At 57.1% G+C, this 25,293-nt stretch overlaps 1 protein-coding gene across 1 annotated transcript in view; it reads left to right on the forward strand.

The window, feature by feature from the left end:
• The window catches only part of ZZEF1 (zinc finger ZZ-type and EF-hand domain containing 1), a 67,853-nt gene extending 46,430 nt beyond the window's left edge, over positions 1 to 21,423 (forward strand). Inside the window, exons 35-55 of the mRNA XM_044669491.1 lie at positions 2,424 to 2,589; positions 2,682 to 2,944; positions 3,921 to 4,051; positions 5,358 to 5,523; positions 6,898 to 7,022; positions 7,843 to 8,120; positions 8,495 to 8,669; positions 8,856 to 8,988; positions 9,207 to 9,403; positions 9,527 to 9,646; positions 9,767 to 9,931; positions 10,295 to 10,395; positions 10,646 to 10,781; positions 10,856 to 11,218; positions 11,388 to 11,531; positions 11,756 to 11,924; positions 12,491 to 12,589; positions 15,021 to 15,186; positions 17,525 to 17,678; positions 17,995 to 18,066; positions 19,544 to 21,423. Coding sequence (XP_044525426.1) covers positions 2,424 to 2,589; positions 2,682 to 2,944; positions 3,921 to 4,051; positions 5,358 to 5,523; positions 6,898 to 7,022; positions 7,843 to 8,120; positions 8,495 to 8,669; positions 8,856 to 8,988; positions 9,207 to 9,403; positions 9,527 to 9,646; positions 9,767 to 9,931; positions 10,295 to 10,395; positions 10,646 to 10,781; positions 10,856 to 11,218; positions 11,388 to 11,531; positions 11,756 to 11,924; positions 12,491 to 12,589; positions 15,021 to 15,186; positions 17,525 to 17,678; positions 17,995 to 18,066; positions 19,544 to 19,618 — 3,398 coding nt within the window. The 3' untranslated portion in view covers positions 19,619 to 21,423. The remainder of the gene's footprint in view (positions 1 to 2,423; positions 2,590 to 2,681; positions 2,945 to 3,920; positions 4,052 to 5,357; positions 5,524 to 6,897; positions 7,023 to 7,842; positions 8,121 to 8,494; positions 8,670 to 8,855; positions 8,989 to 9,206; positions 9,404 to 9,526; positions 9,647 to 9,766; positions 9,932 to 10,294; positions 10,396 to 10,645; positions 10,782 to 10,855; positions 11,219 to 11,387; positions 11,532 to 11,755; positions 11,925 to 12,490; positions 12,590 to 15,020; positions 15,187 to 17,524; positions 17,679 to 17,994; positions 18,067 to 19,543) is intronic.
• Positions 21,424 to 25,293: the final 3,870 nt, after the last annotated feature.

Raw genomic sequence — 25,293 nt, forward strand, 5'->3', positions numbered from 1 at the left:
ATTTTGCCACATCCCCTCCAGCATTCATTACTCTCCCCTTCTTTCATTTTAGCCAATCTGCTAGGTGTGAGGTGATACCTCAGAGTTGTTTTGATTTGCATTTCTCTAATTATTAGAGATTTGGAACACTTTCTCATGTGCTTATTGATACTTTTGATTTCTTTACCTGAAAATTGCCTATTCATGTCTCTTGCCCATTTATCAATTGGGGAATGGCTTGATTTTTTATACAATTGCTTTAACTCCTTGTATATTTGAGTAATTAGACCCCTGTCAGAGTTTTTTGTTATAAAGATTTTTTCCCAATTTGTTGTTTCCCTTCTGATTTTGACTACATTGTTTTTGTTTGTACAAAAGCTTTTTAGTTTAATATAATCAAAACCATTTAATTTACATTTTGTAATTTTCTCTAACTCTTGCTTGGTTGTAAATTCTTTCCTTTCCCAGAGATCTGACAAGTAAACTATTCTGCGTTCACTTAACATGTTTATAGTTTCTCTCTTTATATTCAAGTCGTTCACCCATTCTGAATTTATCTTGGTGTAGGGTGTGAGATGTTGATCTAGACCTAATCTCTCCCATATTGTTTTCCAAATTTCCCAGCAGTTTTTGTCAAATAGTGGATTCACCTCCCAAAAGTTGGGCTCTTTGGGTTTATCATAGACTGTCTTGCTGATGTCATTTATCCCCAGTCTATTCCATTGATCCTCCTCTCTGTCTCTTAGCCAGTACCATATTGTTTTGATGACTGCTGCTGTATAGTATAGTTTAATATCTGGTACTGCTAGGCCCCCTTCCTTCACATTTTTTTTCATTATTTCCCTTGATATTCTTGATCTTTTGTTATTCCAAATGAAATTTGTTATAGTTTTTTCTAATTCAGTAAAGAAGTTTTTTGGTAGCTTGATAGGTATGGCGCTAAATAGGTAAATTAATTTGGGTAGAATTGTCATTTTTATTATGTTAGCTCGTCCTACCCATGAGCAACTAATGTCAGTATTATTCTTTGAAGCTTTGCCTGTGTCTGTTTTCATGCTGTTGTCTTCTGAGTCTGTCTTCGTCTTCTCTGCCACAGTAGCAGATTTTTATGGCCAGGTTCCTTTTTGGTGTTGGCTTATTTTTCCAGCCAATTTCTTGACTTTGAAATTTATGTTAAGTTGAACTCTGCTTACCTGTAAGCGGATGGGCATCATCCCAAATTATGGCTTTTTCATGAAGCTGTTTTCAGAGCTAGTTCTAGGAATCTTCCTGACGACAAGCTTTGATACTTTCAAAGTGATGTGATCTAAGGAAAGGTGGTAGTCTCTGCTCTTTTGGTCTACTCTCTGGTCTCTACTCAGGAAAGGCAGCCTCAAGCATTAGTTCTCCTCTTGGCCATGGAACCGTGAGCCAGAAGTGGGTGTCAGCCCACTGTCCTGTGCCCAGTGCTAGCACCAGAGTCTTGAGTAATCTCTGTTGTCAAATGCCAGCTTCCTCTTTTCATCTTTGAGCTATAAGCTCCCAAAGCTGCTGCTGCTGCCATTGGCCCTGTTGCCCACAGTGCTACAGATCTTTCCTTCTGGCTCCCTAAGTCACCTTGGGCTGGGAACCTGCGTCACTCCGTGTCGTTGGCTCTGCCACTCCAGAATTCACTTGGATGTGTTGTTTTAAAGGTGTTGGCAGACCTCTCTTCTGCCATCTTGACTCTGCCTTCGACCCACTCTTACAATCTCTTCTCCCCAGGTCTCCCTACCTGGCTGCTCTGTCCTTATTTCTCAGAGACTCTGGGGTCAACGCTTCCCTCCCTGGGGTTTTTGTCACTCTAGGTTCAAAATCAGGGCCTACAACCTGTCCTTGGAAATGAAGGTGAGCCGAGGGTCTTCCAAGGCAAAGGCTCAGGTGTCAGCCTAGGGGCGACCCGGTCCTTCTTCCTCCTGGCTGCTGCTGCAGCATGGAAGCTCTCCCATATGGTGTCCTCAGTGCTTTCCTTCCTGCACCCCATCCCATGTGTGAATCTCTCGCTCTCCGGGCAACTCCTTTTGCATAAGTGATTGTTGGTGGTCTCGTCATCACATAGGAGCTGTGTGGGTCCAGGGGAAGAGTCCTGGAAGGATCTTGGCCTTAAAGGCCAGACCATGGGAAGGTTGCCATAGAGAAGAACTACATTGACAGACACTGGAACATCAGAAGGCCTGGCTCTATGCCCCGCTGGCACCAGCCTTTCTTCATGACCTTCTGACTAAGCTCTGAGGCAGGGAGGGACTCTAGGCTCCCCTGTGGCCAAGCAGCTCTGTCATCCCATCTTCCAGATGGCTGCAGTCAGCCAACGGTGCATGACTGGTGGCATGTCGGTCCCTCCATGGGGCATTGTGGCTGCCTTCAGGTCCAAGAACGGGGGTGGCTGGTTCTCGTAGTGACATTTGCCTGCCCCGTCCTGTCCCCAGGTGGAGTGAAGCCAGAGGGCCACGAGGACGACCACGAGATGGTGAACATGGAATATGCCTGTGACCACTGCCAGGGGGTGATCGTGGGCCGCAGGGTGAACTGCAATGTGTGCGACGACTTTGACCTCTGCTACGGATGCTACTCGGCCAAGAAGTTCTCAGACAGGTGCTTCTCGCCAGCTCCCGGCCCGGGGAGGCCCAGCGGGGGCCGGGGCGGCCAGGCTCCGAGCCGGGGCCAGACGCATCTTTCTTTTGCAGCCATTTGCCCAGCCACGGCATCACAGTGTACCCCATGGTGACAATTCGCACCAGTGACCACCAGAGGCTCATCCAGCCCTACATTCACAACTATTCCTGGCTGCTCTTTGCTGCTCTGACTCTGTATACTGCCGACCTGGCCGGCGGGGGTGAGCTGGAAGGGGAGAGGCTGGGCGTGGAGGACCACCAGGCTGCTACCACCTTACGGGATCAGTGCCTGGAGCTCATTGGAGACTGCCTGGTAAAGGCCCAGCAAGCCAAAGGTGAGGCCCAGCCTTCTGCCCTTGTCCAGACTGAATGCTTGTAGTGGAGGCCGGTGAGGTGGAAGCGCAGCCATTCAGACCTTGTTAGAAATGGACATGCTTCCAGACCCCTGCCCCAGAGAAGCGACTGCCCTGCGAACCCCGGGATGATGCCCTTCCCTGCCCAGAGGAGGCCCAGGCAGCTTGCTCTGAGTCCCTGGGCCTGACAGCACCCCCACCACCCCCGAAGCTCCCCTTACGGTGTGGCTAAATGCATGTGATCACTGGCCTGGGCAGTGAATGACCTGGCAGAGGAGAGCCTACAAATCAGCCGTCGGCCTTTAAACTGGGTGACCCTTTTGTGTCTGTCGTCTCTTCTGGGCCTCCACAGGTGCCCTTTGAGGCCTTTGAACCATGAAAACATGGAACAGGCTTTTGGACTATACCCTGCATCCCCATTTATAAATAAGGCAGTGGAGGTGGGGGCGGTACGCGCACTCGGTGCCCTTGCTGCTTGGATGACATGCCTGGGCTCTGGGGAGTCCCCAAAGACTCATTTGACGCTGATGGAGTCATCCAGGGTGGGAGGAATAACATTAATGGGTGCTTGTGAGGTGAGACCCCTGGGTTGTTTTCTGCCCCCATCTGAAGAGGAGATAGAGACCATTTTAGCCCTTTGGGCCCTTCCCTCCTCCTGTAGCTTGGAGATGGGAGGGGGGAAGAGAGGGTGCAGCTGGCTTAGCTCAGAGGCATCGTTTTTCTGGGGTGGCTGCTAGATCCCCTTAGAGTGCCCTTCAGGCTCACACACCTGCCCAGATGCTGAGGGTCTCGGGGCAGGGGTGGGGGAGGAGTCACCGTGGCCTGCTCTTTGGTGGCAGTTGAGGGAGAGCCTCTTGGTTGTTGGTGGCCGGAGACGCCTAAAGCCCCTGCCCCCATTCCCTCCCTGCCCCAGCATGCTCAGGCCCTCAGCCTCCGGGTCTTCTCTGTATGTTGCCAGATGGTGAGCCGCCCTCTGAGAATGAGACTGTCCCCAAGAGCTCACCTCAAGATGGCGCTGCAGAGATGGTGAAGGACAAAGCAGCCGAGAAGATGGGCAGGACAGGCCGACCTGCAATGGTGCCCTGCCAGGTAAGCAGAGCTCACACCCACAGGAGCTTCTAGCTGTGCCTTCTACAGTCGTGCCTACCTCTGGCGATGGTGCCGGCCCTCTAAACCAAGAGGCGTTTGGGTTTCCCCTGTCAATTCGGCCCCTGCCTCCTCCCCTCCTCTCATTTTTCTTGCTTTATAGACAGCAGCGGTAGTCTCTTGGGTGTTTTACTATGTAAGGGTTAATGATTGGACAATAATTTTATGAAATGATGTGTTTGCTAATATTTATATCTCAAGTCAGAAATGTATTTGCAAATATATACAAATAGAGAAGAAGCAATAAAGAAGAGAAATGTGAGGAGGTTAGAGAGGTTGTCTATCCTATCTTAATCCAGGCAGAGATTAACTAGCTCTACCAAGAAGGCCGGTAGTGAGTAACCACGCGGCTTCCCCAAGATGGAAGCTGGTCTCTCCAGAAGCTAGGAAAGGAGTCAGCCTTTCACTCACCCCACAAAGTGGTCCAGGAGTCAGAGTCCAAGTTGAAGCCAAGATCCAAGCCGCAGTTTCCAGTGAAGCTCCCTCAGAGACTCTGCAGTCAGGAGACTGTCTCCCCAAGACTGACTCAAGCTGAAGGACTCATGCTTTTATGGTGCTAGCACTGCCCAGGGGCCAGTGTTGTGGGAACCAGTTCTCTCCTTCTGGAGGGGGAGCTCTTATCAAGGGCCTCTCAAGGTGCCAGCGGGAATAGTTTGCCCATCACTATCTAGTTCAAGCTTTTGTCGGTTCAATCCGAAAGTGGACAGAGGAGAGTTAATCCTGTCTTAACTCAAAATAGACAAAGGGAATAAAGAATTCCCTTTCACAAATAGAAGATTTCGTTTTGATCCAAATCTTTATTAAGCCCCTCCCGGGACACTTATCTTGTCACAACTGCTGTACTGATTTTACAGTGAACCTCGGCCCAGAAGTCCCCTGCTCTCGTTCGGATCCACGATCCGTGTGTAACTTCAGACACCTGAGCCCTGAGAGCCGTGGGACCTCCTGGCTGCCAGTGCCCAGGCTGCCCTTGGCAGTGCCTTTCTTGAGGATTTTGGTGGCCCTTTGCTGTTGGAAGGCGATAAAGCTGGTTTAGAGTCTGCTCTGAACTGCTGGGACCACAGGTGCTGGGCGGGGGAGCACCCTTAGCACCCCTTGTGGGAGAAGCCATTTGGGGATGGCTGTGCCTGCAGGCCTGGTCTCAAGAAGCATGGTACAAGAGCACATCTCTGTGAGGCGTTCCAGGCATTTGGGCACTTGCTCCTCGTTGCCCTGCGCACGCCGTTCAGAGGCAGTTTCTTTGTTTCAGGGCCAAGGAGATGCGAACGATGGAGCCCTGGTGCTGGGTGACACACGGGCCAGTGTGTCTTCAGCGAAGAAGCAGTCGTGCCACATCTCCCCAGGGTCAGAGAAAGCCTCTGATGACTTGGATGCCCTGGCAGCTGACGGGGTGCCTCTGGCCCTTGCAGGTGGAGGTCCTGTACTCTTCTCCCGTGAGCTGTGGCCAGCTGGTGGGGGTGGGAGGTGGCTCGGGCCTCCTTTCTGTGCCAGTGACACCCATCGCGCCCAGCCCTCACTCTCCAGCTCCCTTTCTCTCTCCCTACTGCCCATGGAGAGGCCCATCTGTGGCCGCACCAGAGCTGAGGTGTCTCTAGCCCGAAGATTCTGCTCCCCCCAAATTGATTTTGGCTTTGACGAACAGCTGGCCAAGAAAGGCTGCTCTCGGGACCCTCTGACTTGAGCTCCCCAGCCCCATGGGAAGGGCATGTCATGCTTTCAGATGGCTGACTGTGGCGTAGGACATCAGCCAGAAGGGGGTGCCCAAGCTGGGTATTGAGGCAGAGGGGGATGCTGGCATTGTCCTGCCATCAACTTCTGTTGAAAGCTCCAGCCCTGCCTCCATTTCCCTGTCTCTGGTCAGTCACCTGTTCTCTGCACTGCTTGAACTCAATAGTGCCTGGGACAGCCAGCCTATGTGCAGGCCCCCCCCAAGCCTGGGCAGAGTGCTACAGTCCTGAGACCCCACCACGTTCTCCAAGCCTCCAGAACCCTGGGCCAAACCTTCCGCCCTTGAGGGAGCTTTTGCCTTCTGACATCCCAGGTTGACTATTCCAGGGGACCAGCCAGTCAGCCGTGCAGTCTGGGGTCCAGCTCTCCTGTGTCTGCCCACTCCGCAAGGGCGAGTCCAGTACTGGGGGCCTTCCTTGTTGTTCCTAACATTGCTGGGAGGCCAGGGAGCCCACGGTCAGCCAGGGTGTCCCTCTGTCTTTTTTCTTGTCATCTCTTGGCCTTCCCATAGCTCGAGGGCGACCTTCACCTGGGCTCTTTGGGCTTCGGCCAGACAGCAGAGGCTCCTGGTCCTCCAGGCCCAGCCCATCTCCTTTTTGCTCATCTGCCCTTTCTCCTGCTCTCTTAGAACCCAACAAACTTCCTCCAGTGTTGTGTCCACTCATCTGTGGCCTGGTCGCTGCCCTGACCTTGGAGGTGCTTGTCTGGACTGTGCTTTTGTTCCCCAGGTTCTGCGCTTGATTCTGCCTCTCTTCATTCAAGGCTTGATTCTCGGCCCTTTTGGTCTGCTTAGCTGCTACCCCATCGGAGGAAGGGGTTGGCATTTGTCTTGGTTTCATTGGTTGCTGTGGCTGTTGCCCATCGTATGGCCAGTTGGTCGGCTTGGGCTGCCCAGACTCCTTGCTCTGGGTTGAGCTGGTGTCTTCTGGCAGAGCCACTGTTGTCCCAAAGGCTCCAGTGACAGTTCTTTGGGCAGCCGCTGCCTCCAGCATTGGGCCCCCCGTCGCGGCGTTGGTATTTGGCCAATCTCAGTGGAGTAACTTTGGTGCTTTTCAATGTAGGTGCTTCCTCTTTGGAGACTATAGAGGAGAAAATCACGCCCCTGAGCCCTGAGAAAGTGTTTGCAGAATGTTCCCAGAAGAGAATCTTGGGATTGCTGGCCGCCATGTTGCCCCCTTTACAATCAGTGAGAAATGGGGCTGTGGCAGGGTGGGGGGGTGGGCTGGAGAGCCCCCTTCGGTCCCAATCATAGGTTTCCCACGGGAGCCACTTTGCGTCTTCTTCCGTGATCCTCCTGGGAATGGGGGAGATGCTTTGGGCTCCCAGGATACCAGGGGGCAGAGTTGCCATCCTGGTTTGTGCTCTGCCTGGCCGTGCCCATTTGTAGTTTAGCATTGTTGGATTGGCCATCACCAGGCGTGGCTATTAGCTCAACTCTTGGGAGGAGGAAGAGGAGGAGGACCAGGAGCTCCTGGCTCGCCTCTGATGCCCCCAATGGATGGAGAAGGGCGTGAGGCAGAGGAAATGGAGCCTGGGAGCCGGTTGGGTGCATGGACTTGGAGCCTTGCCTGGTGGAGAGCGGGCACTTAGTTTGAATTTCAGTGGGCGTTTACCAAGCCATGGCTTAAAAACAAGCCAGTCTGAGGGCAGTGTTCACACGGTGTCCTGGAGAGTCTGGCCTTCTTTGGGTGGGGTCTCTGACCCCGGGAAGCTGTCACTTGACCCCTCTGGCTGGTCTCAGAACTCCTGAGTACTCTGGGACAAGTGGCGCGTCTGGACCCAAAATGCCTTTTCAGGAGCAGTGCCCAGCAGGAGCAGCCGATCCCTTTAGCTCATCCTTTAGCCTTTAGACTCGTAAACAGAAAACAGGTTCTGGCTGAGGAGATGCGGGGGATCCCCTCGCCCCCTTTTCTTCTCCCTCTGCCCTGGAAATGCAGATTCTCCCTGGACCACAGCCCAGTACCCAGCTTTGCCAGGGGTGATGGGTGCCACCCTCTGTTTTGCAGGGCTCCACAATCTCCTGGGCAAACCTGGACCACATTCTGCCCCTGATGTTCCAAGTGGTGATCTCCAATGCTGGCCACCTGAATGAGACCTACCACCTGACCCTGGGCCTGCTGGGCCAGTTCATCGTTCGGCTGCAGCCGGCAGAGGTGGACGCCGCAGTGACCGAGGCCCTCTCGGCCAAACACACCCTGTTGTCGGCGGGAGACGGCTCTGCCACTCCTGAAGGATGGAAGACGGTTCACCTACTTTTCAGCCTGGGGGCCGTGTGCTTGGACAGGTAGCCTCGGACACGGGCTTCCCAGCATTCCTCTGGCTTCACTGGGTTTGGCCCGGGAGGCAGGCATGTTGTGGGGGGAAGCTCCATCTCTGGGTTCTCAGACTGCAAAGACTCGTCCATTTGGGGGGACAGAAGGGGCTCCGTTAGTGGAGTGGTTCGTGGAGGCAGCACTACCTGCCTCTTCTCCATCCTTAGGGTTCTCTTGGGGGGTAGGAAATCCCCAAGGCTCGCCCAGCCCGGCCCCCCATCCAAGCCGGGTTGGGCCCAGGCTCTGTTGTAGGGGAGCTTCCTTGAGTCACTGTGGCTTGGGGAGGGGCAGGAGCCTGATGCCTGCCGGGGGGAGGCCTCAGCACCCTCTCTCGTTGGTCCGGTAGCCGCGTGGGCCTGGACTGGGCGTGCTCCATGGCGGACATCCTGCGTGCCCTACACAGCTGCCCCCAGTGGCACAGCGTGGTGGCGGCTTTCACGGATCACTGCATGAAGCAGCTGCCCTTCCAGCTGAAGCACACCAACATCTTCACGCTGCTGGTGTTGGTGGGATTTCCTGAAGTGAGTCAGCTGCTGCTGCCCACTGAGCCCTGGCAGAAGTCCTGGGCGGCTGAAATGCCACCCTGGGGGTGGAGGGGTGCCAGGCTTGCGGGGAGCCGTGGGGAGCCGGGGAGCCAGCGAGGGGGCTCCTTCCTTGGACGGAGGAGGCCGCGGGGCTGCTGGGTCACACGGCCCTCTGCCTCTCAGGTGCTGTGTATGGGCGCCCGCTCCGTGTACCTGGACAACGCCAACGAACCCCACGATGTCATCGTCCTGAAGCACTTCACCGAGAAGAGCCGTGTGGTGGTTGTGGACGTCAAGACTCGCAAACGGAAAACAGGTTCTGGCCGAGGAGACGGGGGCGTCCCCCCATCCCCTTTCCTCCCCCCTCTGCCCCGGCGTAGGCACCGTGCCAGCCCCACGTCACAGACGAGGATACCGAGGCTCGCCTGAGCAAAGGGAGCTGGGCCCTGCCTCCCTAGAGTCGGACGGGTGGGCCGGGGGGCTGCACAGCGGGCACACAGCTCCCGTGGCTGACCCCCTCTCCTCCCGTTTCAGTCAAGGACTGCCAACTCGTGCGGCCCAGCGGCCCGGGCAGCGCGGCCCAGCGCGTGCCACTCCACACACAGCTGCCCTACTTCACCTTCATCAGCAGCCGCCTGCTGCAGGACGGCCTGGACCAAGGCTACCCGGAGGCCGTGGAGGCCACGTGGGTGCTGGCCTTGGCCCTCAAAGGCCTGTACAGGACCCTGATGGTGAGCGGGGACTGACAGGGTGCGTGTGCCAGGACAGCCGGGCCCGGCCTGCCTCTAAACGAGGGGCGCCTGGGGCTCTCGGGGGCCTCCTGGCACCCATGGCCTGCCCTCCTCATGTGACAGGCACACAGCTTTGAAGAAATCCAGGCGGCCTTCCTGGAATCGGGGCTGCTGAAGCTGCTGGTGAAGAAGTGTAGCCGAGGCACCGGCTTTAGCAAGACGTGGCTTCTGCGTGACCTGGAGGTGAGGCGGGGGGGAGGAAGGGGAAGACCCCTGGGGGGGGCCAGTCTGCCAAGACCACAGCTGGCCGGCCCATCTGCTGGGCCTTTGTCTCAGGGCCGGGCACGTCACCTCTCGTGGCAGATCCTGTCCGTCCTGCTGTATTCGTCCAAGAGGGAGATGAGTGGCGGGGCTGAGCGGGAAGCCGGGGCTGGGCCTCCGCAGCCAGGCAGCCCTCCAGGAGATGTGGGCCAGAGTAAACCCGACCCGCTCGAGGGCCTGGATGAAGCCACCAAGGTCTGTTTCCTGGTACGTCCCTTCCCGTCCTCTGTTGTGGCCTGTGTGCCTGTGGTCTCCCCAGCAGGGAGCACACAGGGGTGCCTCATGGGGAGCAGGAGAGCCATGGCTCCAGGGCCGGGGCCCCAGAACTGGGAGAAGCCATCCTGGCCAAGCACCCACTTTGGTGCCAGCAGAGAGGCACGAACAGGCCCCCTCAGTCTCTGCCTCCCCTGGACGAGGGTGCCCATGGCCAGGGGTTAGATCAGGGTGGCTGGGAATATCAAGTTAGTTTGTGTTTTGGGGGGTTCCCCTCCCTGTCTGTCTCTGTCTCCCCCTCCCCCCATCTCTGACCCCCTTTTTCTTCACCCTGCCCTCCTTGCCTTCCTTCCGCAGATGACCCACGACGCCCTGAACGCCCCCTTGCCCATCCTCCGGGCCATGTACGAGCTCCAGATGAAGAGGACGGATTCCTTCTTCCTAGAGGTTCAGAGGAGGTCAGGGGGACAAGGACTGTGGGGTGGGGGATTGGGGGGCCTGGAGCCTGAGACCGTCAGCATTTGTGGGGTCCTTTGCAGCCAGGACCCTGCTTTTACAGGTGAAGAGCTGAGGTGGCAGGTGGTGGCACTGTTGCTCGGGGGTCACCCTGCCAGGGAGTGTCTGGGTTGGGATTTGAACTCGGGTCTTTCCAGCCCCGGGCTCAGCGCATCATGCCATGGCCCAGAGATGCCGCCTCCCCCTTGGCAGGTTTGACGGAGACGTGATCGCCACCGACGACAGGATCCGTGCCCTCGCCCAGAAGTGGCAGCCCCGGAAGCGCCCGCGGCTGGAGGAGCTGAGCGCCCGCGCCGTCGACACCGACATGATCGTCCTGCCCTGCTGGGTAGGTCATGTGGGCTCGGGCCCCGGGCTGTGAGAAGGGGGGGACCGGCCTGACGGCGGGCTTTGTGTCGGCAGTCGAGGCCCGCGGCCTGCGACCGGGCGGCCGAAGAGTCCGACCCCGTGACCCAGAAGCTGATCGCCGGCACCGAGAGCGACCTGCGGCTGAGCTACGCCAAGCAGCGGAGGGCCAAGAGCGCCGGGCTGCTGCACAAGGAGCTGGGCGCCCGGGCCAAGGGCGCCGCCACCCGCGCCTACCTGCACCGCGTCAACGAGGCCACGGCCGTCCTCTACGCCCGCCACGTGCTGGCCTCCCTCCTGGCCCAGTGGCCGGAGCCCGTGCCCATCACGGTCGACGTCCTGGAGCTCGCCAGCCCAGCCCAGATGGCCTACATCCTGGACACGCTCATGCAGCTGGAGGAGAGGCAGCTGTGGGAGAAGGTGAGGGCGGGGGCCGCGCACGCCGGCCTGGGGGTGAGGCCCGCGGCCTCCCCGGGCTCCCGTCAGGCCTCCGGCCCCGGCCCACGGGGGCTTCCTGGGCCCCAAGGGAACGGGCTGCTTCCCTCGTCCCGGCTCTCAGGGCCCTTCCTTCCCCGCGTGCCTCTCGCAGATCCTGGAGAAGGCGCTCCTCGGCTGCAGCGACGACATGCTGGGCCCCGTGGCGCTCACCGCCTGCCAGTTCATGGAGGAGCCGGGCACGGCCGTGCAGGTGTGCGAGTCCCAGCACCCCTACAACAACAACACCACCTTCGAGGTAGGCGCGGCCGCGGGGGAGGGGCTCCTGCTCGGTACATGGGCAGTAAGCGGTCAGGAGGCACCTGTGGGAGGAGCTCCTGGCCTAACGGATGGGGAGGGCGGCCCGAGGTGGGGGGGCTGCTGGGGAGCGCCTGGGGAGCTGGACACGTGCCCGGGGCGGTGCCCGGCGATGGCCACAGACGAGCCTCTGGGCGTCACCCTGAGCCCCCCCCCCCCCCCCAGGACAAGGTGCACATCCCCGGCGCCATCTACCTGTCCGTGAAGTTTGACCCTCAGTGCAGCACGGAGGAGGGCTGTGACGAGCTCGCCGTGGCCAGCAGCAGCGACTTCCAGCAGGACCGGCACAGCTTCAGCGGCTCCAAACAGAAATGGACAGATTTCGAGCTTCCAGGTAACGGCGTGCCGGGCCGGGTCCGAGGCGGTGCTGAAAGAGGTGAGGGGGTGGCGGAGTCACACCCCTGGGGCAGAAAGGAACAAAGGGGCGCCCCGGCACAGTGTGGAGGTGGGGGCGTGCGTGTGTGTCTGCGTGTGCACGTAGCACACAACACGGAGGCCCTACAGAGGAGGAAGCTGAGGCCGCCTGGGCAGAGCTAGCTAGGAAGAGCTGGAGGCCGGATTTGAGCCCAGCTCTCTGCCTCCCCGACACCCTGTTTGCCACCTTCTCTGGGCGGCACCCCGGGGCCTTTCTTATTTGGAGGAGTTGATCCCAGGGGGTCCAGGAGAGGCCACGAGCGAGTGGCGGGCCTTCGTGGACTTGGCTGCAGGCTGCCCGCAAGAGGAGAAGCTTGTCGAATGGCCGCAATCGCAGGGCTGACTGCCTGTTTCTGGAGGCCTTCTTCCCGCCTGGGGGGGCCTGTGCAGCCTGCGCAGAAGCTTCTAGCATTCTGGGGTCTCCCCGGGGCACGGGCCGCCGCCTGCAGAGTCCTAATGTGGGCTCCGGGCCCTCGCTCCCCGCAGGAGACACGCTGTACTACAGGTTCACCTCGGACATGAGCAACACTGAGTGGGGCTACAAGTTCACCGTGACGGCGGGACACCTCGGGAGGTTTCAGACAGGTAGGGGAGCAGAGCCTGGGCGCGTTCTCTTCCCTTCTGGGGCGCTTTTTTCTGGTGGCCTTTTCACAAGTCAACACTCAGATGTGCAAACGGCTTCCAGTTGAAAAGTCTCTGGCGGCAGCTGGGTGGCTCAGTGGCTGGCAGGCCGGGCCTAGAGGTGGGAGGCCTGGATTCCAATCGGTCACTTCACCCTCCTTGCCTCGCCCTGACCGCTCTTCTGCCTGGGAACCTACACACAGTATTAATTCTAAGAGGGAAAGTGAGGGTTAAAAAAATCAGTCTCTGAGAGCAGCGGAGAGAGCTGGCTCCCGAGTTGGAACGCCTGGGCTCGTTCACCCTCTCCTGCCTCTAGCGGCGCACCCTGGGGTGAGACCCCCACCCCCTCTGTGCCAAGAAGGCCTGCACTGGTGAAACCACAGGCCTGGTCCCAGAGGGCCCCCCCCTTCTTCATATGCTTATTTGCCCACCAGCTCTCGTGACAGCTTAAAAGCCCTTCGTCGACTCCTTCCTTCTGGTGACTTGGCCTTCCTTCTAAGGAAGGGGAGCCCCAGCCACAAGCCCCCTATTTGTGCAGTCAGACACAGGCGTTGAGATGAAAGTCTCGTTTCTCTCAGTGGCCCAGTGTGGGCTCGTCATTAGTGGGAGGCCTTTTGAGTGGACCGCAGTGTCCCATTCCTTTAGCATACTGCAGCTCGTGGGGCTGTTCCCCACTCAGAGGCTGAGAATGTTGGGAAAACAGAATGTGAGAAGCAGAACTGGGAACCGGTTGACTAGGAAGCCCATGAAGAGGACACAGCTGAGGTCGTGAACCCCGGGGACAGGAGAGGAAATGGGCAGATGAGGAGGAGCAGTGCAGCAGAGTGGGAAGGGATGGGAAATGCAGATGGGAATGTGGACAGCAAGAAGGGCTGCTCACAGAGACCTGGGGATGATGTCAGCAGGCGTTCTGGGGACACTGCACTGTCCATGTTCTCCTCCTCCCTCTATGACTGCTCCTCCTCTCTTACCTTTGCTGGATCCCTCTCCAGGATATGCCCTCTGATTGTAGGTGTCCTTCAGGGCTCTGTCCCGGGCCCTGTGCTCTTCTTCCATCCTGCCTCATCTGGGAATCTCTTCATCTCCCAAACATATAGTCACCATCTTGGAGCTGATGATTCTCAGGCCTACCTGTCCTGTCCCAGCCTCCCATCACCAGCTGCCTCTCAGAAGTCTCCAGCTGGACATCCAGTAGACAGCTTAAGCTCAAGCTGTCCAAAACTCAATTCATTCTCTTTCTCCCTAACCCCTACCTGCACACTTTTCCTGTTACTATTCTCTCAGACCCATTACAACCTGGGAATCATCTTGGATTCCCCTCTCATCTCCCTAGACTCAAGCTTTGGCCCAGTCCTGTCGATTTAGTTCCAGGAGAATGTCCAATCAATTTCGCCTTAGCAGTATCTCTGGTCAATTTCACCCTAGCAGTAGCATCATGTCTTGTCGATTTCACCTTAGCATCATTATCTTGTCAAATTCATTCACCCATGCAGCATCTCTGGTTGATTTCAGACCTAGCCCAATCTGGATACATTCTTGTATCCTTTCTTGTTGGTTAGTTTCACCTTTGTATCAGCTCACCAACTTGCCCCCTTCTCTAACACTGCCCCCACCCTGGTACAGACCCTCGTCGCCTCACACTTGCACCATGACAATAGCTGGTGGGGGTGGGGGGGCTCTGTCTGCCCCAAGTCTCTCCTCACTCCTAGAGTCCATCTCTAGTTTAGCCACTAAAGTGATTTTTCCTAAAGGTCACGCCTAATTTCATGTCACCCTCTCTACTCCAGCTCCAGCATCTTCTCGGAATCGTTTTCAGGATTAAATACAAAGTACTTTGTTTAACCTTCAGAGCTCTTCATGATAGGGCCTTCTCCTACCTTTCCAGTCTTCTCATTACTTGGTGTCCTTGCTGCTCCACGTCTTAGCTCTAGGCATTCTCTCTGACTGCCCTCCCTCCGTTCTGCCCAAGTAAAACCCCCTCTTCTACAGGAAGTCTTTCCCAGCACCTCTTAATTCCAGGGCTACTCTGTATTTAGCTTTTTTTTATATAGTTATTTGCATGTCGTCTCAGGGGCTGTCAGAAAGCTGCCGAGACCAGCTCAGTGGGCCTTAGCCAGTGCCACCCTCACTGATGGCTTTCACCGAGTCTGTCCAGTCAGATGAAAACCTTGAGGAGAGGCTTATTCGTTTCCATCTGGTGTGCCGAGGCATTTCTCGTGGTTCGGTTCTTTAAGTGTAGAATCAAACAAAGAACGTTATCCGCCACTTTGGCTTCTTCATCTGCCAATAGGAGGGTTGCGGGTCTCCTTCCTCCTGGACACGTCTCGTTCCAGGATGTTGTCACACCTTGTCCGCTTTGATGAAGGCGTGTTTTTGCCTGTTTTGTTCTTGTCAGGGTTTGAGATTTTGAAGAAGATGCTGTCAGAGGAAAGAGTTGTTCCCCACCTGCCCCTGGCCAGAATCTGGGAGTGGCAGGTGGGCGTGGCTTGCCGCCAGACGGGTCACCAGCGCCTCAAGGCCATCCACTTACTTCTGAAGATAGTGCAGTGCAGCACCCCCAGGTAGGTGTCTCCCCAAGCCTTTCCCCAAATCCCATGAGTTCCTCCTCTGCAGGATGTTTCCTGGGCCACTTCCTACCCACCCCCTTGGCAGCTGCTCCCCAAAGGCCAGCCAGAATAAGAACCCCATCAGTGGAAGGCCCTGGGATAAGGACGTCCCTTCTCCTTGTGCCTCAGTTGTCTTCCCCATCCTACAGTTCAGGGACTGTTTGCCTGATAGGCTTCTTGAGCTGCTTTTCTTGAGAATTTCTTGCCTCCCACCTCCTGCAGGGGAAGGAAGGCGTCCAGCATCCACGAGAAAAGGGCAAACTGGGAGATTGTCCTCACAGCGTAGGCACCCCTGGTCTGGGGCTTCTGTCCCAAGGTGGCTGTCCTTTAGGTGGGGTTGGTGGGGGTTCTTTTGTTGTCTTGGGGTAGTTCAGACGGGAAGCTCAGAAGGCAGTGGGACATACATGTGTTTGAGCTATTTTCACTCACTCCTTTATGATGCTTCCACTGGGGAGAATGGGAGTCTGATCTACTCCTCCCCAGGGCATGTGCCCTCCCACCCTGTGGGAACCCTGCTTCTGGGGGTCGGTGTGGACAGAGAAGCTCGAAGTGGGGCAGCTGGCTGGTGCAGCGGACAGAGCCCCAGGCATGAGGTCAAGGAGACCCAAGTTCGCATCTAGCCTCAGACACTTCTAGTTGTGCGACCCTGGGCAAGTCACTTCACCCTCTTTGCCTCCATCTCCTCATCTACAAAATGAGCTGGAAAAGGAAATGACAAACCACTCCAGGATCTCTTGTCAAGAAAACCCCAAATAGGGTCACAAAGAGTCAGACACGACCGAACAACTGCCACCACCATCTTGGGGTTTGTCTCTGTTGAGCCCCGCCTGCGCCCAGAATGGAAGAGGGAAAGGCAGGGGGAGGGAGGGCACGACGGGCGCCTTCTGTTATAAGGAGGATAAAGTGGAGCTTGCTGGCAGGTAGAGCAGAGCCGTCTGTCTCCCCGAGGGGGGCCCCGGTAAGGGATGCGGTGGTGGCCGGGGGGATCCTTCACCGTGGCAGGAGACCCTCCCGACCCCACCTTCCTGTGATTCTTGGGGAAAAGATGTGCAGACGAGGTTTTCTCAGTGGTGCTGCCCAACGGCCAGGAATTGAGATTTTGAGAAACGAACAACAGATGGTTAAGAAGAGAACGTCTGAGAATGGACCTTAAAATAGAGATGCTGGGCCCGACGCACCTGCCAAAGGCTGGTGCCAATCTAACGAGGGGGAAAAAGCCTCGTGCCTGAAAAAAGAAAGGAGTGGGAGAAGGGCCTGCACATACCTGCCAGGCTGGGGAGTGCAGAAAGGGCGGCGAAGCGCTTTTCAGAGCGTTTGCTCTCATTCTGCCTCATTTGTCCCCATTCTGCAGAGGGGAAATCCGAGGCAGGCAGAGGTCCGCGTGACCCACCACAGGTCACAGTCTGAATGCCGCCGGCCTTGAAGGAAGCGCACAGCCTCTGTTGCAGGGTGGGGGAGCCAGAGGGCCTAATGCTAGAGCAGAGAATGGTCCGAGGGGCCAGGGGCCCGAGCCACAGACAGTAGATGTGAATGGAGCCACCCGCAGCCAGCCTGACTTTGACCCACGATCCACCCTGGCAGTCCTGCCGAGGCTGAGCGTCCCAGAGCTCCTCGCTCCCCGGTCCTCCTCCCGTTTGGCAACCCCGCAGCCTCGTTCCTGGGAACTCACCGCATTAGGGCCGCCCTGACTAGCCAGTGCACGTGTGTGAAGGCAGGCGGGGGCCCCCGAGCTAGCCGGGGAGGTAGACGGTCAAGGGAAGTCTTGGGCCAGGCACGGACAGAAGAGGCCAGTGAGAATCCCCCTTCTGTGATGCAGCCCCTTTAGTGGGCCTCAGCTGCCCCTGCCCTGCCGGGAGGGCCCATCCTTTGGCTCCCCTGCGATCTCCCAAGAATCCCAGGGCAGGTGAGGGATGTGTGTGCCCTGTGAGCTGCTGTAGAGCCTTCTCGAGATTGATAAATGAGGTGGCCCAGAGGGGCAGAGCACAGAGCCCCCGGTATGGGGGGACAGGCCTTCTGGGGGAGACTGCCCACTGCTGCAGAGTTCATGGCCGTGGGGCCATGGGAGCTCTCGGAGGGTGCTGCTCAGCATTCCCCGCCCTGGCCTGGCCTGGCTGGCTGTCCCCTTACAGAGCAATGGGGGGCCCTGACATTCGTGCTCAGGGGTTAGGCCTAGGCCAGGCTGCTGGTGCCAGGCATGGAGAAGGCAGGGCATCTGCCCGACTCCGAAGTGGTGCTCCCAGACCGCGGGCCCTGCCCGGCTCACCGCGCTCTCCTTTGGCCTTTTCTCTTCTAGTGATCTCTGTGACCTAACCCTGCTCAAGCCGCTGTGGAAGCTCTTTGCCCAGATGGAGAAGGGTCTGTGCCAAGATGTGAGCCAGTCCAGCGTCCTCCTGCCCCTACACCGAGCCCTCACCGAGCTCTTCTTCGTGACCGAGAACAGAGTCCAGGTGAGGGTTCCATGGCCGGGGGTGGGGTGGGGGTGGGAAGGGCGGACCCTCCTGCCTCGTCCCCAGAGTAGCCAGGCTGCATTAAGCAGAACGTCCTAAGCCTTGGGAGGCCAGCTGGCCGGCCAGGAGAGAGCAGGGGTCTCACGTGTCTAGTCTAGGGCTGAGGTGCTCTGTGACCTGACATGGGCCCAAGGAAGGGCCTGGGCCATCTGTCCATCCGTCCTCTATAGACCTAGGAGGCCTTCTAGAGGCACATCCTCCTCCCCTGCCCCAACCCCTCTGCCACCGGACTGACCCGCCCTCCTTTGTGCCACAGGAGCTGGGCTCCCTCCAAGACTACCTACTTGCCTTAACAACAGACGACTACCTTCTCTGCTCCACGGCCCAGGTAAAGTCGGGGTGTGGGGCAGCAGGACTGGGAGGGAGGGGGGCAGAGTGTGGGAGCCCACAGGAGCCCCCCTCAGGGCCAAAGAGCCAAGCAAAGGCCAGAAGCTCCCACAGAAAAACGTAGGGAAAAGAAGCAACCAAGCATCAGCTAGAAGTTAGAGTCTCTGCTCGGGAACCGGAGGAGCCAGCGGGACACGGGAGGGAGCTAGGAGAAAGTCCCGGGGAAGCCGAGGCCTCCTGGCGCACAGCCATAGAACCCCAGGGTTGAGCGCAGGATGGAGAGGCTTCCCAAAGAGCTGGGCCTGAGCATCCTTGAGGCCTGCCTTTGGCCACCTGGACCGGATGAGCCCTTTAGGGAAAATGGGGGGAGGGCAGCCGCCCCGAGTGTTTCAGAGCTGCGATGGGGGAGGAGGGCAGAGGCCACTGGCCAGGCGGCTTAGCTTTGCCCGTGTTCTGAAGGGGAGCTCTAGGAACGGAAGAGGCATTTCAGAGCCAGGCCACCCTCCAGAGTCTCGGCTTATAGCAAAGTGTTTGGGGGGAGGGGCTCCTGCTCTTCTCGGGGCTGGGCAGTTGGATAGTCTGGTAGAGGGCGGCCCGAGACCCCTGGAGGGGGCGGCCTGAGGCACTCTCAGAAAAGGAAGAAGGTGGAATCTGGCCATGGGAGTTTGGGAAGCGGCTCCAGAGAGGGGAGGCACGAAGGAGCTTGTGCGAATACCAAGGAAGAGACTCTAGAGCTGCTTGTTTTCAACACGGAACGTGGGCCAGCCACGGCACCCTCTTTGCCTCGGCTTCCTCCTCTGTAAAATGGGGACACCTTGGAGAGGGAAGGCGCCCTTCCGGGATCCTTGTCCCTGGGTCACAGAGTCGGCAGGCCTGAACACCGACACCCACATGAGGTCAAAGCAAGCCCCGGCCCTACCAGTGGTCACGGGGTGAGCAGTGTGGCGTGTGAATGTGGCCCGGTCTGAATGCCACCTCGGACCTGGGCAGGACTTCCGTTCTCTGAGCCTCAGTCTCCCAGTCTGTAAAAGGGCAACGAGAGCCCAGTCGCGTGTTTCCCAGTGAAGAGAACGCCTGTCAAGAAGGCACTTTTCTAGCCTTCAGGCGCCCGAGAATGGGGACGTCGTGCCACGAGAGCTGCCTCCCGCGGCCGGGGCTAAAGCCGTGCCATTAAACTGGGGCGTTTCCACAGGTTTGGCAGGCCGCCGACCCAGTGTTTATTGGGCACCTGCTGCGTGGCGGGACCAGACAGAACTCGGCCCTCTAGAAGCCGATGGGTCAGGAAGTGCTGCCAGCCGAGCGTGGGAGGGCGCCCGGGAAGCCCGGAGGCAGCGGAGAGGCCCGGAAGGGTCCCTCGTGCCGCTTTGGGCTCTCGTCGTCTCCGCCTTCCCCCGAGGCCTGCGGGTGCCCCCCGGGAGCAGCCCCTTCTGCCCGGTGCGGCCTTCTCAGGTTTCTGATCGCTGCCCTTCTCCCCACAGGCCCTGAGGAACATCGCTGCCATCAGTCTTGCCATCAACTATCCGAACAAATCGACCAGCGTCTGGACGGGTTAACGTGGCCGCGGGCGCCCGGGCCAAATGCCCGGAGCAGGGACCCCCTGGCACGCTCTGGGGGGCGAGTCCTCCGCCACGGCCACCTCGGGACCGAGATAGGCCACCCCGTGCGCTTGGCCGTGGGCATGTACGGGGGCCTCGGTCCCAACGGACCGGCGTTTTCATTGTCCGGGGAGGGTCGGCGAGAAGAGTCGCCGTGAAGGTCACTTCGGAAGGCGAGGAGAGGATGGACTGGACGGGGCTGCTGGGCGGTCAGCCCTCGGGCTCCGTCCAAGCCGCGCTTCTCGCAGGTCACTTTTATTTCTTTGGGCCGCAGGCAGACGAGGGACCGTCTGTGAAGCAAGCCAGCCAGACCCCAGCGGGCTCAGGCCTTCTGCCCGACGCGCCCCCCGCGGCGTCCCCCCAGCCTCCTAAGCAGCCCAGATTCCTCTTGGGGCTCTCCGGTGCGTTTGCCCCTCGGGACGCGCCAGCTTCTAGGGAGAGCGGACGGCCGGGGACCACGTCTGCCCTGGCTGGGCCTGAGCCAGCCCCCTGTGAAAGCTAAGGATTTCCCATGATTCTTTTCCCTCCCGTTCCCGGGGATTTTGGACTTCCCAAGGGGCGCTCTCAGCCCGGAGGTCCACGGCGTGGCACGAGGCAGCCTGTGAATTCTCACTGTACGGCACAGTCGAGGCTGCCCGGGTGGCACTTGCGGAGCCCCAACATGGCTGTGGCCACAGCATTGAGAGGAACATCCGGGCCCGGGTCCAAGGAACAGATTGACGGGGCTTTGGGTGTCTTCTGTTCCTTGTAGTCCAAAGTAGAAAAATCGGATGGAATGTCGGTGCAGAAACTCGAACGGGACAGGACTAGTGCGGCCAAAAGGCCCTGCCCAGGGGCACAAGAGACCCCGGAAGGAAAGGCCGCCTCCCCGGGAGCCTGCTTCATTCCCTGCTGGGAGCCCAGAGTCCCGGGCTTGGGAATGTTCCGAGTGGTCCACTTTGGACGGAATCACGGCTTTATCCTCCCACCCCTCCCCGAAGACCTTCCCCAGGGCCCCAGACAGAGCTTCGACTTCCTAAAGCCCCAGGCGCCATCTTGGGCCTGCGCTCAGCATTGATTGCTCAGCGTGCTGGGGACGGCGGGCGCTGCCCAATCCTGCTTCAGGACCTGGCAGAGGCCTTTGTGTTTTCTTTCTCACTTCAGGAGGATCCGTTGTCAGTAAGTCCTGACCTCGTGGCCAGGCGGCCCCTTCTAGAAGCGGGTCTTGGCCCGAGAGCCAAGTCAGCAGACAGCCTTCCCTTTCCTTTGGCCCTGGGGCGGGAGGCCACCGGGCTTCCCGCCACATTCCTGCTCTGTCCACCAGATGGGACTGCGACCCCCTGGGACACCGGGAGAGTCACGTCTGATTCACACTGCCTTATAGCTGACGCGGGGGGCCGGGGGGGTTGCAGGCACCCACGTCGGACGGAGCCCACCCGAATCGTCCAAGACCCAGTGATGCCTGTGGGGGTCCGAGGGGGGCGGCCTTTGCTGAAAGGTTTGCTGGAAATCCGTGCCTAATGAAGATGAAAACAATTCTTTGTTCCGAATCATTTATAATGGCAAAACTCAGCACTGCTACTGAGGCGGGACTTCTCGCTGAGCTCAGTTTTCGATTTCTTTTCTTACGGGTTTCCTCTTTGGGGTTTTGTTTGATTGAAAAGAAAAGCACTTAGTTAGGTGATGCCAATCGAGCTCAGCCTGAAAGAAGAAAGCTGGTGCGGGGCGATATACAGAAGCAGAGAAATATATTGTACAAATTCTATATAAAAAAGAACAACGTGTGTGTGTGTGTGTGTGTGTGTGTGTGGGCTTGTTTTCTCTGCCGCCGGGCCTCCGGCCCCCTCCCACGGGACCTCGCCTAACTGCCCTCTAGGCCGGCCCCGCACTGCTGGCCCAGCTCTCTCCGGGGGCTCACCCTAGGCCAGGAACTGGGGGGGCCCAGAGGGACGAGAGTGGGCTCCCTCCCCCCCAGCAGCCGCTCGCAGCCTAAGGGAGGACCCGAGGAGGCCTCTTGTGCCAGGTGGGCCTGGCCTGGGCGGGGAGAGGAGGAACAAGAATCGAGAAGGCCCGAGCTTTTGAACTTAGATGAGGGGCTGATGTGCAGGAATAGGGAAGTCCCGAGACCAGGCTAGCCACGAGGAGATGAGCTCTGTTTTCGACACGTTCTTGACATGCTTCCGGAATATGCCAAGCAGGCATGTAGCAAGAGCGAAACGGTTCTGGAGAGAAGCTTAGCCTGGATCCCTGGTCGGGGGGGGGGGGGGGGGGGGGGGAGTCCAGGAGAAAACGCCCACGAATGACTTTGCTGTTCCTCCAAGGACCTTCATCCCCCACCTCCCTCGCCCCCTGGCTTCTGGGTCCCTATGGAGAAGTAGCCCTCAACGCACGCGACAAAAGAACCAGTCTCGGACCCTCTGCCATGCTCCTCCTGGGTCCCCAGAGGTGGGAGGGGCCTCTGGCCACCCCCTCCCTAGCCACTAGCCAGCCCGCCTTCCCTCGAGGTCCCTGCTCTCAAGAGGAGAAAGCTATATCTTGCATCTCCGCGTGCCATTCTTGAGGTTAAATCCCCTCTCTGGGGGCTGAACAAGACTCGTGCTCTGCAGAGCTTGGGGGGCCACCCAGTCCTCCCTTGAGCCTCCTCTGAGCCCTTCCGAGGTCCCTTCTTCACAGGGCTCAGCCTGCTGGTCATCCTAACGTGCAACATGGGTGGAGGGCTGAGGAAAGCTGGCCACAGAACATCGGCTCCACGTTCCTCTCTGCCATCTTGAACCCTAGTTCAGCCCAGCACTCCTTTGGGTCCTCTGCATGTTTGTTGTCATCTCACCAGGGTAGCCACGTGGTGTGGACAGAACCCTGGACCTGGAGCCTGGAAGACTCCTTTCCCAGTTCAGATCTGGCCTCAGGCCCTTAATAGCTGCGTGACTAGGCAAATCACTTAACCCTGTTTGCCTCAGTTTCCTCATCTGTAAAATGAGCTGAAGAAGGAAATGGCAAACCACTCCAGTATCTCTGTAAAGAAAACTCCAAATGGGGTGATGGAGACTCAAACGATTGAACAGCCATTTAACAAATTAGCTCACCATCCCACTGGCCTCCAGGGCCCTTCTCCAACTTCCCAGGAAGCTCCCTCTTCCCCTACTCTCTCAGCTAAGAACTTTTACCTCATGTTTTACAGAAAAAATTCAGGCCATTTGCCATGAGCTGCCCCTTTTCCCTTCTTCCTCGTCTCCCATCCCTCAGGTGACCTCCACATCTCTTTCTCCCTTCCAACCTAAAGAGCCTGGGTTCCTCTTGGGGGAGGGAGATCTATGAAACTGGGAGAGTGGGGTGGATGCCACACATTGGGGATGTTGGAAAGGTAAGAGTTGGGTCCCTGGTTGCTCAGAGATCCTGGGCTTGTTTTCTCTGACACCCCTGATGTCCTGCCCAGGGTAGGCTAGGATGTTGGGCTCCTACCACAGGCTCCCGAAGTGGCCTGCTTGCATCTCTGTCATCTCTAGAAGGGCCTGACCTTGGGCATGTCCCCCAGGGGAAACAAAGCAAAGCCCAGGGTTCCTCTTGTCTCCTGCAGCTTGTTCCCTCCATGAGTCCCTGGTTCTGGGCCAGGAAGGCCTGCCCTCATGAGGGCAGAGAGCCTCCTGCGTACTCTATGGAGGGAAGCCTCAGGTCCAGCCCTTGGCCAACCTCTCTGGCTGGTTTGCTCCATTAATATAGGTATGGTTCCCTATCATCTTCATTCTCACTTGCTTGAGGGAATGTCCTACCCAGTCCCCAAGACAGCTGTGTGAACAGAAGCCAGGGAAACAGCCAAGGAAACCCAGCTGGCCTACCAGTCACGTGGGGCTGCTGTGTGACACCTTCCCAGATTCCTTGACCCTCACAGAGTCCATGGTCTGAATCCAGCAAGTTTCCCTTTGCACCACTAAGTCTAAAAGGGGAAGCAAGGAGGACCCCTGGCATCTGTGCCAGTTCCCTACTGAACTTGATATGGTGACGCATATGGCCCTCTGACCAAGGGCTCCATCTGGGCGGCCACACCTGTGACCCCCAAGATCTCGCTTCCTCTAACCAGAGCCACTACCAAGCTGTGACTGAGAGTTGGGGGGGATTGGCTTTGGTCAGAAAAGCTACTCTTCGCCACCGCACAGGAAAGCAAGGCGAAAAGGACAAAAGTTGGCCCAGTTTTCCAAAAGGAGATGGAAAAGAATCAGCAAACAGGAGACCAGTGAGCTTGACCTCAGTTCCTAGGAACAGGCTAGAACAACGAGTTATTAAAGAGATGGCTGGCTCACCCCTGGGAAAGGAAGCTGAAATCACCAACAGGTGGCTGGCTGAACTTGCCAAACCTCATTTCCTCTTCCATGGGGTCACTAAACAGTAGATGAGGGAGCAGGTGTAGACATTGCCTTGATTTTAACAAAGCTTTGGATAGAGTGTCTCCTGTTGTTCCTGCAAAAAAGATGGTGACTTGAGGGTTGAGTCAACATGTAATCTGAAGAGTTGGTTCAGACCCAGCCTGCTGTCCGAATTAAGACAAGTTTCGATGGTTTCTGTATCCATGTGGTGGGCGTCTAGTGGACCAGTACCACAGGGATCTGTGCTCAGGGCGGACACCAATATGGGAAGGTCAACAAAGGATGACTGTCTTCATAGAGGTCTGGACCGCTCCTCCAACCTCACCAGTCCATGGACAGCATACAGAGGATCCAGGTCCTTGCATGGGGGACAAAAACAAACATAACATGAATTGGAAAGACCTCCAGGAAGTGATGCAGAGTGAAAGGAGCAGAACCAGGAGAACATTGTACACAGAGACGGATACATTGTAGCACAATTGATGTAACTGACTTTGTCACTAGCAGCAACGCAATGACCCAGGACAATCCAGAGGGACATATAAGAAAGAACTCTATCCACATCCAGAGAAAGAACTGTGGGAGCAGAAATGCAGAAGAAAAACAACTGCTTGATGTTATGATTATAATAACAGATAGTTTGGAGAAGCAGATAAATGTTTCAGGGCCAAATAGCGCTTTAAGTTAAGAGCCAGAGATTGACAGGCTACCGTGAGGAAAGGAGGGGGTAAAACACTCCTGGCTCTCAAGCCCCTCCCCCTCTAACTGCTTTTCTTCAGTTGGTAATGAAGACTGGAATAGGATTCTTCTGGTAAGTTTCTCTTATGGCTGAAACCCCAATAATGTTCCTTTCTTAAATTTATATTCCTCTCAGGTCAGTTAGAGGAGATATATAGAAATTATTTATCTAACTATTGAGGACAGAAGAGATCTTAAACGGACAGCCAACAGGATTCAATCAAGAAGTTCAGACTGAATTGTAAGTATCTTCCCAAATAATTATCAGGCACAGCTTTGAAGGTAAAAAGTTATATTAGGAATTAACAAAGAAAATTATATAAATCCAGGAAGGGTTTAGGATATATGAAAGGTGCCCCTAAACTGTTAAATTGATGCCCCCTTCTTCCTCCTCACTGGAGAAAATGAAGCACTTAACTAAAACTGGCTCTATTGCTATAGATAAATATCTTACTCTCTAATTACTAAATAATTATATAACTATATTAATGAAGAATAGAAATGACAAATAGGCTAACCCTATGAGTAGAAACTACTGGCTTAAGCTACAATGATTTC

The sequence above is a fragment of the Gracilinanus agilis genome, chromosome 3 (genome assembly GCF_016433145.1).
Source record: "Gracilinanus agilis isolate LMUSP501 chromosome 3, AgileGrace, whole genome shotgun sequence".
Classification (NCBI taxonomy): Eukaryota; Metazoa; Chordata; class Mammalia; order Didelphimorphia; family Didelphidae; genus Gracilinanus; species Gracilinanus agilis.